The 14,170-nt window shown below is 45.8% G+C and overlaps 1 protein-coding gene across 25 annotated transcripts in view; it reads left to right on the forward strand.

The window, feature by feature from the left end:
- The window catches only part of LOC106565887 (eukaryotic translation initiation factor 4 gamma 3), a 58,990-nt gene that overhangs the window by 41,208 nt on the left and 3,612 nt on the right, over window positions 1–14,170 (forward strand). For 18 of the 25 annotated variants that reach the window (XM_014133528.2, XM_014133530.2, XM_045691732.1 and 15 more), the window contains 15 exons: window positions 1,620–1,893; window positions 2,017–2,141; window positions 3,248–3,391; window positions 3,775–3,939; window positions 4,153–4,350; window positions 4,607–4,750; window positions 4,933–5,169; window positions 7,006–7,110; window positions 7,528–7,666; window positions 7,926–8,062; window positions 10,380–10,470; window positions 10,583–10,709; window positions 10,809–11,020; window positions 11,165–11,280; window positions 13,965–14,137. In XM_014133528.2, coding sequence (XP_013989003.2) covers window positions 1,620–1,893; window positions 2,017–2,141; window positions 3,248–3,391; window positions 3,775–3,939; window positions 4,153–4,350; window positions 4,607–4,750; window positions 4,933–5,169; window positions 7,006–7,110; window positions 7,528–7,666; window positions 7,926–8,062; window positions 10,380–10,470; window positions 10,583–10,709; window positions 10,809–11,020; window positions 11,165–11,280; window positions 13,965–14,137 — 2,387 coding nt within the window. The remainder of the gene's footprint in view (window positions 1–1,619; window positions 1,894–2,016; window positions 2,142–3,247; window positions 3,392–3,774; window positions 3,940–4,152; window positions 4,351–4,606; window positions 4,751–4,932; window positions 5,170–7,005; window positions 7,111–7,527; window positions 7,667–7,925; window positions 8,063–10,379; window positions 10,471–10,582; window positions 10,710–10,808; window positions 11,021–11,164; window positions 11,281–13,964; window positions 14,138–14,170) is intronic. The other 7 variants (XM_014133533.2, XM_014133541.2, XM_045691738.1 and 4 more) reach the window with 3 other exon arrangements.

A 14,170-nucleotide genomic window follows, 5' to 3' on the forward strand; every position in this document is an offset into this window, starting at 1 on the left:
GCCTGAGAGGAAGACAACCAAAGCTTTAGTTTCTAGACTATCGTATTACAGATGTATGTTAAATGTTTTTGGGAGATGCAATGGATCATTGGGGATCATTCAATATTCCCTTTTGTTGTTCAGTGAAATCATCCCATGCGGAGAGTCAACTCATTTAATTAAAGTTCAATTCGTGACTAAACAGCTTTTTTTATTTCTATTGGAAGGATTTAATCATTAGCAATGATGTCTACTTATAAGGTAAAAGGTTTGCTTCTGTCTCCATTTGATATGGTAAATATATCCAATGCAAAAAAAACATCTACATTTAAATGGTATTAATATTAATTTGCATATATTCCCGTTAATTCCCACAAAAAGTTTCCACCTCTGAATATTCCCCAAAATGTGCAACCCTATAAATAACATATTTTATTAATGATTTGAATGTTCTCGTCTGATTTTGTTGATTTTTATTAGAATCCCCATTAACAGCCTCCAATGACGACAGCTAGTCTTACATGCATCAAAAGACACATTACAGACAAAAGACGATTTACATACATTTAAAAACATGAGTATGGTGTGTGAGTGGTTAGATATCCCGCTCGTCGCTCACGGAGCAGCGCTTGCACAATGTTCTGACACTCCCCATCTCTTTCCAACCTCTCATTGAAAGAGGTAATATGTCAGGCATATTGGGCCAAAATCAATGAAAGCCTATTGTGTAGATAATAGAACGAGCATTAACAAAACTTTTAAGAGATCAGATTTTTTGGTTTTTAATATTTTGCTACAATCTTCATCTTTGTAAGTCACCTTGATTTTGCACGTGCGTCTTATCAGTTTCTTTATGAAAATATTTAGCGAACTCCATGACAGTAGCTATAGCAAGGGGCTATAGCAGCACACAAGTAGACTACAAATGCATGCTGGGCCGAGCATGTCCTGAGCTCGTGAAGTAAGTGCTACTGTAGCGAAATTGGAGCAGGTGAGAAGGCTGTGACACTTCAGCCTTTGGGATACTCGCTCCGCGCTCCAGTCAAATTGGGCACGTTCCAGCTCCGCTCCACACACAGTCTGGTGTACGTCGATCAGTTACACATACATGTTAATACATGCACACAAAAAGTAGGCCACATGGGGGAGAGGCGTTGTTCTGTGAGGTGTTGCTTTATTTGTTGTTTTTTAACCAGGTTTCATGTTCACTTGTGCTATATGAGATGGCGGTTCCATTCAATCATGGCTCTGTATAATACTGTACATTTCCTTTAATTTGTTTCAGATCTGGGGACTATGAAAAGACCCCTGTTGGGGGGGGGTGTGTGTGTGTGTGTGTGTGTGTGTGTGTGTGTGTGTGTGTGTGTGTGTGTGTGTGTGTGTGTGTAAGTTGACTATGGAAACAATTTGGAATTTCCAACACTGTTTCTTTACAAAAACCAGAAGCGATGCAGTCAGTCGTTCCTCAACTCTTAGCCAAGAGAGACAGCATTGCATAGTGTTGATATTATCCCTCTGATTATAATGAAGAGCTAAGACTCGGCAAGGAGTTATCCATCATGATCAGTGTTCCAAACCCCCTGTGTGAAGTCCACTATGTCCCTCGATCTCACCCCCTCTCCCTCCCTTGCCTCCCCCAGGACGAGCTCAAGCCTGTGGAGGAGGCTGCTGGAGACCAGGCCCTGCAGCCCGCCAGGCCCCATAGTAGCAGCAGCCCGCCCCCACCCTCAGCAGCGCCTCCAGCCATGGAGGCAGAGGAAAAGCCCCCTGCCCCAGAGGAAAATGGGGAGGCTGAGCTGGAGCCCATGAGGAACGGGGCTGGGCATACCTCGGAGACAGAGAGCAGTGACAGTGGCGCCACCCCTGGTGACAAGGAGGCCTCTACAGAAGCACCCCCAGACCTCTTCCAGGAAGGTAGGAGGGCAGTTATTAGCCTCAGTTTCATTCGTGTTTTTCACTTTTTCACAATCAACTCATACAACCTTTGCACAGTATGAGATGAGCAGGGCTGTTTTCTTCCTCTCGTTGTTTCCTCAGATCTGCCGGAGACCAACGGGAAGCGCCAGTACAACCGGGACTTCCTGCTGGGCTTCCAGTTCATGGCTGCCTGTACACAGAAGCCAGACGGGCTACCTCAGATCAGTGACGTAGTTCTGGACAAGGTGTGTGTGTGTGAGTGGTCTGAGCAGAGCTTCAGCCTAGTGGACAGAATGTGTTGTGAGCAAGCCCCTAAACCTCACAGTGGTTCAGTAAATATTCAGGATTATAAATTCATAGTGTAAGATGTTAGCAAAGTAAGTTGCTTTTGAAAAGGGCTTTTCTTTCAAGTACAGGGATTATTTATTTATATAGAACAAATAGTATGAGTAGCCGTATGTGATCCCTTTAGTAAGCACAAGACCAGATGTATAGGTTTTTTCAGCTATTGTCTAATAGTCATTTATGAAATGATAGGCTTCTGGTAAATGAATCTCCCTCGTCTCAACATAGGCTACATACTGTTGGAGCCTATAATGGCTAGCCCATAGACATCCTGTTTTGATTAAAATCACATTGCCATTATGTCACACTTGGCAGTGTTGATAATTCAGCCCCAGAAAAGGAGCATTAAGACTGGCAATGATTGATGTACAGTCCCTGGAGTCATATTTTTCTCCCTGAGAAAATGTTCGCTGGAGGAGAGTACTAAGGGAAGTCAAGGACAGCTGAGAGAGCTGTAGTTGTTCTTCCCCTTCCCTTCCCCCACAATGTTCCCCTCAGTCCTCCTTCCACATCTGGTTCTGACTTCACTCACTGTGCCAGTCACAAAATGTGTTTAAACATAATTTGTCGAAAGCATAGCTGAAACACAAAACAACATACGAAGTTGGTGGTGATCTAGGACTGTTATTGAGAATTCACCACCGCTCAGTAAAAACCAGTGGGATAGACCTAAGGGAGGGGAGTCTGGCCAGTCTCTTTCTCCCTAGTGGTAGGCCAGAAACAACTCCCAGCCCCCTACCTCAGGCACTTCATGTAGATCTGAAAGAGTTGATGGGTATATGCAATATGGTAGTAACCCTACCTTTCCCTCTGATGTGCTTTCACCATATTGATCATTATATTATCATTCATTATTGCACCTATCTGAGGTATGTGACAGTGAAACATTATTTGATTTGGATTATACAGCCACTGCTTTTCCTCTATGGCTAGGGCCACAGTGTTAGAGAATCACTGCTCCCCCTGCTGGTCTGTCAGCTCACCATCTCGCTCCCTGTGTCTGCAGATTAACCAAAACAAGCTGCCAACCCGGGCTGTGGAATCCAGGGTGATCTCTCGTGGCCCTGACTTCACACCTGCCTTCGCTGACTTTGGCAGGCAGATGAGTGGAGGACGCAGCGGCGCTGCAGTGAGTCACGCACACGCTCACGTAATTACTACTCCTCCACCTGACACCAACACAACACCCCTCTTTCTCTCAAATAATGTCTCTTGTCTTTGTGTTTCTCATCTTTCTCTCTCACACGCACTCACAGAATATTAACTTGTGCGTTTAATTTTCCCCAGAGTCTTCTGGTATGGTAACAAACAACATCGCTGGGCTGGTATCATAGTGAGATAAATGAATCATGGGGAATTATTTGCACCTCTTGTTGGTTTGCTAGATATGAGTCATTTCCCAAAGTCGTGCTCATTCAAGGAAAGTCGTAAATTGAACATCAACGCACAACCTTGGCGTCTTGGCGATATTGTGTTTTGTTGGTGGTGAACTGCAGAAGTGACGAGTTGTGCTGTCTCCTCTCTGTCCTCCAGCAGATGATGAACATGGGGGGGGGTGCCCGGCGGCCCCCACCCAGGAAGATTATCCTGAACGTGTCGGCGAACGACGAGGTGCAGCTGAAGAAGGCCGAGAACGCCTGGAAACCTGGCATGAAGAGGGCGGGGCCATCAGACGACCCTGAGGTCATTACAACACAGGTAGGATGAGCCCAACCTTTCATCAGACACAACCACACAGTCAAAAACACACACCGTACTCAACTACAAGATATTATACGTTTCTTCAGCAGTCGCTCCACACAGGAAAGAAATGTTGTGACCAAGGAGTTGTCAAGAGACCGAAGATGAAATGAAGTGTGAGTGAATGAATGTTCACCTCAATAAATTATGAGGATGTTGTTGCCGTGTCAGGAGCTCTTCCGGAAGGTGCGCAGCATCCTCAACAAACTGACGCCTCAGATGTTCAACCAGCTGATGAAGCAGGTGACGGACCTTACCATCGACACGGAGGAGCGCCTCAAGGGCGTCATCGACCTGGTCTTTGAGAAGGCCATCGACGAGCCCGGCTTCTCTGTGGCCTACGGGAACATGTGCCGCTGCCTCACCACGGTATGTTATGCTCAGTTCTTTATCGTTCAGACATGATTACTTGTGGTTCCTCTGAATGCTGCTAGCCAACATCAAAATATAATCTGTGTATGCATGGGTCCTCTAAAGCCTCATACACATTCAGCAAAATGTCCCTAAATGTATATTTCTGCCCCCCTTTTCACTCTTTCGACACCATCTCCCATTCAATTCAAAGTGTTTCCTCCATATTTCTTCCCCTCTAACCAAATTGTTACTTATCTCGGTTGCTCTCCAGCTTAAAGTGCCCATGACGGACAAACCCAACACCACAGTGAACTTCCGTAAGCTTCTGCTCAACCGCTGTCAGAAGGAGTTTGAGCGGGACAAGGTGGACGACGTGGTGTTTGAGAGGAAACAGAAGGAGCTCGACTCTGCACAGGTACCCGGATCACCTGACACACACACACTACCCAGATCACCAACCGGTCTGTAACCTACTGTCCCTAGTAGGGGAATACAGAGCAGAGAACTCTATGGGATCCAGTCAGTTACTGATGTTAGTTGAATAGTTAGTGTGGGGTTTGCTGTTAGGTCTGACAATCTACTCCATCTCCTTTCCAGTCCAGTGATCAAGAGAGACTACGGTTGGAGCTGGAGGAGGCCAAGGACAAGGCCCGCCGGCGCTCCATAGGAAATATCAGGTTCATCGGGGAGCTGTTCAAACTCAAGATGCTGACAGAGGCCATCATGCACGACTGTGTGGTCAAGCTGCTGAAGAACCACGACGAGGAATCGCTGGAGTGCCTGTGCAGGCTGCTCACCACCATTGGCAAAGACCTGGACTTTGAGAAGGCCAAGGTGAGCTATAGGGATGGGCAGGGGAGAGGAGGGGGCTTAAATGAATTCCAGCTAGTGGTATGGGGATGCCTCTGAGGGCTGCAGGGATGTGGGTGAAGAGACATGGTTGAAGACATCTCACTGTTCCCTCTTGTCTGCTGTTGTCTGGCCTGTTTTAACCTGCTGCTGGCCAAAGGAATGGCTCCTAGACATGTACAAAAGTGTTCTCCCTTTTGGGCTCTGCCAGAGTTTTAAGACTCTGTGGTCCTCACTCATACTACGCTGACTCTGCAACACACTACATATGCTAAACACACACGCATCCATATTGACGGCGCACACAAACACACTTACACACTTCACATACGCTGCTGTTACTCTGTTTATTATATATCCTGATTGCCTAGTCACTTTTACCCCTACCCACATGTACATACTGTATTACCCCTGCACATTGACTCGGTACTGGTTCTCCTTGTAAATAGTCTTGTTAATGTTTTTGTGTTACTATTTCTTTTTTATTTAGCAAATATATGTATCACTTTTTAACTGCACTGTTGGGAATGGTCTCGTAAGTAAAGTATTTCACTGTAAAGTTTAAAGATCCCAGAAATGTTCCATATGCACAAAAGCTTATTTCTTTGTGCACAAATTTGTTTACATCCCTGTTAGTGAGCATTTATCTTTTGCCAAGATAATCCATTCACCTGACAGGTGGGGCATATCAAGAAGCTGATTAAACAGCATGATCATTACACAGGTGCACAATAAAAGACCACTCTAACAAGTGCAGTTTTTTCACTAAACAATGCCCAGATGTCTCAAGTTTTGAGGGAGCGTGCAATTGGCATTCTGACTGAAGGAATGTCCACCAGAGCTGTTGCCAAATAATTGAATGTTTATTTCTCTACCATAAGCCACCTCCAACATCATTTTAGAGAATTTGGCAGTATGTCCGAACGGCCTCACAACCGCAGACCCTGTGTAACCACGCCAGCCCAGGACCGCCACATCCGGCTTCTTTACCTGCGGGATCGTTTGAGACCAGCTACTCGGACAGCTGATAAAACTGTGGGTTTGCACAACCGAAGAATTTCTGCACAAACCTTCAGAAACCGTCTCAGGGAAGCACATCTGTGTGTTAGTCGTCCTCACCAGGGTCTTCACCTGACTGCAGTTTGGCGTCGTAACCATCTTCAGTGGGCAAGTGTTAACCTTCGATGGCCACTGGCACGCTGGAGAAGTGTGCTCGTCACTGATGAATCCGGTTTCAACTGTACTGGGCAGATGGCAGACAGCGTCATGTGGGCAAGCAGTTTCCTGATGTCAATGTTGTGAACGGAGTGCTCCATGGTGGCGGTGGGGTTATGGTATGGGCAGGCATGAGCTACGGACAATGAACACAATTGCATTTTATCAATGGCAATTTGAAAGCAACAAGATCCTGAGGCCCATTTGTCTTGCCATTCATCCGCCACCATAACATGTTTCAGCATGATAAACCACGGCCACATGTCGCAAGGATCTGTACACAATTCCTGGAAGCTGAAAATGTCCCAGTTCTTCTATGGCCTGCATACTCACCAGACATGTCACTTATTGAGCATGTTTGGGATGCTCTGGATCAGCGTTTACAAATAGTAACTCAGTAAAATCTTTGAAATTGCATGTTGTGTTTATATTTTTGTTCAGTGTACATCAAAATTATTGTTCCAAGAAATAAAGTGCACATTGAATTGCTTAATGGAGTGGAATGAAATTAATTGAGAGCGTCTGGCTGTCCACTGGAGTGAAAAGTGAAAATGTATTAATACACCACTTTGCATTGACCCTTAATTGCTCTCTTTCTTGTCATAGCCTCGCATGGATCAGTATTTCAATCAGATGGAGAAAATTGTCAAGGAGCGGAAGACATCGTCTCGGATACGGTTTATGCTGCAAGACGTGATAGATCTCCGATTGGTAAGTTGTGTGCGCATCTCCCTCTGTGTTGGTGGGGCGGGAGCGGTGGGGATATGTGCGTGCATGCATGCATTCTTTAGATTTGTGGTTGTGTGTGTTCTGTCCAGCTCAGCTGTGAGGATGTATTTTCCATTACAGTGAATCAGAATGCTCATTTTCAGTACCTCCATTTCATGCAGGCTCCCTGAGCACACCAATAATTAGATCTGAGGAAGAAAACAATCGGTGAGATTCTAATCAGTGAGATTTCAGCATAGAATTAAACATTCTGCACAGCCCTCCACACAATACTACTGTGCCATTGGGGCTATGTGACTGTTGGCCAATTATGTTGTACACAGTTCACTAATTCAAAACACCAGATTGTTTCACTGAGGAAACTCCTTGCGTAGGTCTAACACTGCTCTTTTTCCCCAGCACAACTGGGTGTCCAGGAGAGCTGACCAGGGACCCAAGACCATCGAGCAGATCCACAAAGAGGCCAAGATCGAAGAGCAGGAGGAGCAGAGGAAGGTGCACCAGCAGCTGCTCTCCAAGGACACCAAGAGAAGGCCAGGTCAGCCAGGACCATGGGCTAAATCCTCTTTAAGGCTTACAGCCACACTGGAATCCCCTCCCCATAACTTGCAGACTCAGAGATGCTACAGTGGCCCACAGTGGACAGAAGGCTCCCCCACTCTCTCCCATCTGTCAACCTACCCCATTGTATTCTCTCAAGACTGGGGCATGAGGAGTTGATGTTGTCACTATTTGAGTTGTTTTTTAATAAACCCATTAACATCTCATCCCCCGTGTGTGTTCCCTCTGTTCTCCAGAGCAGCAGCAGAGAGAGCAGCAGAGAGAACAGCAGAGGGAGCAGCGTGTGCAGCAGAGAGAGGAGACCTGGAACACTGTGCCCATGACCAAGAACAGCAGGACCATCGATCCCACCAAGATCCCCAAGATCTCCAAGGTCAGCCCCAAAAACACCTGTAGACCTCAACTTTTGGATGGTTTACCATGGAGGTTCACTGGTGTTTAAGTGTACTCTATTTTAATTACATTTACATTTACGTCATTTAGCCGACGCTCTTATCCAGAGCGACTTACAAATTGGTGCATTCACCATATGATATCCAGTGGAACAACCACTTTACAATAGTACATCTATATCTTTTTTGGGGGGGAGGGTTAGAAGGATTACTTAATCCTATCCCAGGTATTCCTTAAAGAGGTGGGGTTTCAGGTGTCTCCGGAAGGTGGTGATTGACTCCGCTGTCCTGGCGTCGTGAGGGAGCTTGTTCCACCATTGGGGTGCCAGAGCAGCGAACAGTTTTGACTGGGCTGAGCGGGAACTGTGCTTACGCAGAGGTAGGGAGGCGAGCAGGCCAGAGGTGGATGAACGCAGTGCCCTTCTTTGGGTGTAGGGACTGATCAGAGCCTGAAGGTACGGAGGTGCCGTTCCCCTCAGCTCCGTAGGCAAGCACCATGGTCTTGTAGCAGATGCGAGCTTCAACTGGAAGCCAGTGGAGTGTGCGGAGGAGCGGGGTGACGTGAGAGAACTTGGGAAGGTTGAACACCAGACGGGCTGCGGTGTTCTGGATGAGTTGTAGAGGTTTGATGGCACAGGCAGGGAGCCCCGCCAACAGCGAGTTGCAGTAATCCAGACGGGAGATGACAAGTGCCTGGATTAGGACCTGCGCCGCTTCCTGTGTGAGGCAGGGTCGTACTCTGCGAATGTTGTAGAGCATGTACCGACACGATCGGGTCACCGCCTTGATGTTAGCGGAGAACGACAAGGTGTTGTCCAGGGTCACGCCAAGGCTCTTAGCACTCTGGGAGGAGGACACAATGGAGTTGTCAACCGTGATGGCGAGATCATGGAACGGGCAGTCCTTCCCCGGGAGGAAGAGCAGCTCCGTCTTGCCAAGGTTCAGCTTGAGGTGGTGATCCGTCATCCACACTGATATGTCTGCCAGACATGCAGAGATGCGATTCGCCACCTGGTTATCACAAGGGGGAAAGGAGAAGATTAATTGTGTGTCATCTGCGTAGCAATGATAGGAGAGACCATGTGAGGATATGACAGAGCCAAGTGACTTGGTGTATAGCGAGAATAGGAGAGGGCCTAGAACTGAGCCCTGGGGGACACCAGTGGTGAGAGCACGTGGTGCGGAGACGGATTCTCGCCACGCCACCTGGTAGGAGCGACCTGTCAGGTAGGACGCAATCCAAGAGTGAGCCGCGCCGGAGATGCCCAACTCGGAGAGGGTGGAGAGGAGGATCTGATGGTTCACAGTATCAAAGGCAGCAGATAGGTCTAGAAGGATGAGGGCAGAGGAGAGAGAGTTAGCTTTAGCAGTGCGGAGAGCCTCCGTGACACAGAGAAGAGCAGTCTCAGTTGAATGACCAGTCTTGAAACCTGACTGATTTGGATCAAGAAGGTCATTCTGAAAGAGATAGCAAGAGAGCTGGCCAAGGACGGCACGCTCAAGAGTTTTGGAGAGAAAAGAAAGAAGGGATACTGGTCTGTAGTTGTTGACATCGGAGGGATCGAGTGTAGGTTTTTTGAGAAGGGGTGCAACTCTCGCTCTCTTGAAGACGGAAGGGACGTAGCCAGCGGACAAGGATGAGTTGATGAGCGGGGTGAGGTAAGGGAGAAGGTCTCCGGAAATGGTCTGGAGAAGAGAGGAGGGGATAGGGTCAAGCGGGCGTTGGACAATAATTGATGTTTGGTTCCTTCAAGTCTTTACAAGTTGGATGACATAAGTCAGCCTGACATTTTGAGTTATGTTTACCCCATTAATGAAGATTTGTGTCCTCATTGGTCTGCAAGCACAAGTCTTCCTGGACGTGTTTGCATTCGTATTAGGTCCATGGTCTTCCCAACTGCCATACAATGCCAACTAGTAGATGAAACACTACTGTGCTGTACTGTAGACATTACACCGCATCAGCTATTTTCTCACTTATAGGAATCCTGTGGTTCTTCATTAATACTTCTATGTGGCGCACATCCCTGTCCTCGTGATATTGTACTAGTGGTGAAATAATACATCTCCACCTGCTGGATAGTTGCGGTACAACCACACAAAGCCTTGCATACTGGAGCATGGCACCCCCTGCTGGATGAAATATGTTAGAAACCCAGACAGTCCTCTGTGTGTCAGTACCAATGATGTATGAGGCAGCTCTACATTCTCAGAGTTTGTTAGTCATTATTGCATTGTTGGCCCAGATCAAATGATATGAGTATTGGAAGGTGAACTGTTTGTCATCATCCTGTCTAGCCTCAGATGGATGAGAAGATCCAACTGGGACCACGGGCCTCACTCAACTGGATGAAGGGCAGCAGTGGAGGGGCCAAAGCCAGTGACTCCGGTAAGGAGACATACCGTGTCACACACACACACATTGGTGATCCAGTTGAATTAGCTGTAAATGTGTTCTGGTTGAAATGTAATGTCTGTTGCTTCATCTTGTCTCCCATCAGAATTATCCCGGTCTGGTGGTGGTGGCGCCAGTTTAAACCGGTATTCTGCACTCCAGTCCACCCCATCTCAACCCACCACCCCACCTGCACAAAGCCCAGAATATGACACTAGAAGAACCTTGGGCAGGTAATGATCACATTTTCAAACTTGTATAATGGATTTGGTCTCTGAACATCTTATTTTGAGGCAAAACATTCGTGTTGTGTGTGTTTTCTCCTCCCTCAGTCGAAGCAGTGCAGGGAGAGAGCGAAGCGAGAAGCCCTTGAGCTCAGCCCCATCGCGGCCTGGTTCCTTCGTTCGAGGTGTCAGTGCCAAAGAGCTGCTGGCGAGCCCGGCTCTGAGTCCCGAGGAGCCCCGCAGAGAGCAGGAGAGCATCAGGAGGCTCAGCATCAGCGAGGACAAGACTGAGCCAGAGTGCAGCAGAGCCAGGGAGCCTGGTAAGGCAACAAAACCCAGTTCTAGAGACATACAATGACTAAACACACAGAGTCAGTGGGGACACACACACACACACACACACACACACACTCTCTCTCTCTAGTAGGGGAGCGCTCTTGTAACAGTGTTGTTTCCCCCTGCAGTGAAAGCAGAGCCTGTGGTTGCCCAGTCTCCAGACATACCTGCCCTCTCTGAGGAGGAGATGGAGAGGAAGTCCAAAGCTATCATTGACGAGTTCTTGCACATCAACGACTATAAGGTACAGTCATTTAAAGTGGAACTGACACCATCTGAACTGCTTTAAACACAGATAATCATAATATCGGTCTAAAATATCAAATTCGCTGTTTATGCTTCAAAACCAACTTTATAAGAGTTTCTATTTGACTCAAAATTCCATTACATAGAGTAAGGCATTGTTTGCAGAATTAAATGGATGCTTAATACAATTCACCAGTAAATCGCTAGGTAGTCTATTAAATATTGCTATCAGGTTGTAAATCACAGCTAGTACATGTCTTTGCTGCCTCCATCCATTCAGGGGATGAACTGTTTCAGTTTCACTGACCCATTATTTTGAGAGAAAAAACACAAAGTAAATTGATTGGGGAAACTCAACACAATCAATCTAGCTATGCAGTCCCGTTACATGGCTAAGACTATAGCTAGCTTATCTATTTATATTGAACAAAAATATAAATGCAACATGTGTTGGTTTCATGAGCTGAATTAAAAGATCCCAGAAATGGTAATGGCTGCTAACGAAGTTAGTCCCAGATGAATTTTCCAATGGAGCCCTCTTTGTCTGGGGAAGTAAATTACATTTTGGGAAAAAAGGCAAATTCGGCTCCATCATTCATTGAATCAGATGGCTCATTCATCACAAAACCCACTGATATTGCCAACTACTTTAATGATTTTTTCATTGTCAAGGTTAGCAAAGTTAGGCAGGACATGCCAGCAAAAAACGCTGACACTACACATCCAAGTATATCTGACCAAATTATGAAAGACAAGAATTAGTGTGTGAGTGGAAGAGGTGAAAAAATTGTCTATCAACAATGACTAACCACCAGGGTCTGACAACTTGGATGGATAATAGCGGATGATATTGCCACTCCTATTTGCCATATCTTCAATTGAAGCCTACTAGAAAGTGTGTGCCCTCCGGCCTGGAGGGAAGCAAAAGTCATTCCACTACCTAAGAATAGTAAAGCCCTCTTTACTGGCTCAAATAGCCAACCAATCAGCCTGTTACCAACCCTTAGTAAAGTTTTTGGGAAAATGGTGTTTGACCAGATACAATGCTATTTTACAGTAAACAAATTGTCAACAGCATTTCAGCATGCTTATAGGGAAGGACACTCAACAAGCACAGCACTTACACAAATTACTGATTGGCTGAGAGAAATGTCTGATGAAAAATTGGGGGGGGTTTGTTTTGTTAAACTTCAGTGTGGCTTTGGACATTATCGATCATAGTCTGCTGCTGTAAAAACTTGTGTTATGGCTTTACACCCTCTGCTCTATTGTGGATTACAAGTTAACTGTCTAACAAAACACAGAGGGTGTTCTGTAGTGGAAGCCTCTCCAACATAATACAGATCAAATCAGGAATTTCTCAGGGCAACTGTCTAGGCCCCTTACTTTTTTCAATCTTTACTAACGACATGCTACTGGCTTTGAGTAAAGCCAGTGTGTCTATGTATGTGGATGATTCAACACTATACACGTCAGCTACTACAGCGACTGAAATGACTGCAACACTTAAAAGAGCTGCAGTTAGTTTCAGAATGGGTGGCAAGGAATAAGTTAGTCCTCAATATTTCAAAACTAAAATAATTATATTTGAAAGCACACATGATAACATATGCACTGTACACATGGATTTTGTGTTGTAGATATGTGGCAGTGGAGTAGGGACCTGAGGGCGCACACTTAGTGTGTTGTGAAATCTGTTATGAATGTATTGTAAAGTTTTTACAATTATATAACTGCCTTAATTTTGCTGGACCTCAGGAAGTGTAGATGCTGCCTTTGCAGCAGCTAATTGGCATCCATAAAAATAAAAAATACACAAAAAACATTTCTCTCAAATGTTGTGCACAAATTTGTTTACATCCCTGGTAGTGAGCATTTCTCCTTTGCCAAGATAATCCAGCCACCTGACCAGTGTAGCATATCAAGAAGCTGATTAAACAGCATAATTATTACACAAATGCACCTTGTGCTGTGGACAATAAAAGGCTCTAACGTGCAGTTTTGTCACACAACACAATGCCACGGATGTCTCAAGTTGATGGAGCGTGCAATTGGCATGCTGACTGCAGGAATGTCCACCAAAGCTGTTGCCAGAGAATTTAATGTTAATTTCTCTACCATAAGCTGCATCCAATGTCGTTTTAGAGAACTTGGCAATATGTCTAACCAGCTTCACAACCGCAGACCACATGTAACCATGCCAGCCCTGGATCTCCACATCCGGCTTCTTCACTGTGTGATTGTCTGAGACCAGCCACCCGGACAGCGATGAAACTGTGGGTTTGCACAAACTCTCAGAAAGAGTGTGCAAAGCTGTCATCAAGGCAAAGGGTGGCTACTTTGAAGAATCTCAAATATAAAATAGATTTTGATTTGTTTAACACTTTTTTTGGTTACTACATGATTCCATATGTGATATTTCATAGTTTTGATGTCTTCAATATTATTATTTTTTAAATAAATAAACCCTGGTATGAGTAGGTGTGTACAAACTTTTGACTGTTACTGTATGTGCTCGCTTGTCACAAAATTATTTTCTTTTGTCATATTCTTCCCATTTGATGGTGCTTAATCTGTGCCCGGTCCTCTTTAATAATGCTACATACTGTATGTGCATGCTTTTGTATTTTACTTTCTTCATGAAGTTTGTAACACCAAGATGTGTGTTTGTATTCTCTGTAGGAGGCTGTGCAGTGTGTGAACGAGCTGGACCTGTCCTCTCAGCTCCACGTGTTTGTTCGTGTGGGGGTGGAGTCCACCCTGGAGCGCAGTCAGATCACACGGGACCACATGGGCCAGCTCCTCTTCCAGTTAGTGCATCAGGGCACACTGCCCAAGCACCAGTTCTTCAAAGGGTCAGCCTACCTACATATCCATCTGCTCTCATT

Source organism: Salmo salar, chromosome ssa12 (genome assembly GCF_905237065.1).
Source record: "Salmo salar chromosome ssa12, Ssal_v3.1, whole genome shotgun sequence".
Taxonomy (NCBI): domain Eukaryota; kingdom Metazoa; phylum Chordata; class Actinopteri; order Salmoniformes; family Salmonidae; genus Salmo; species Salmo salar.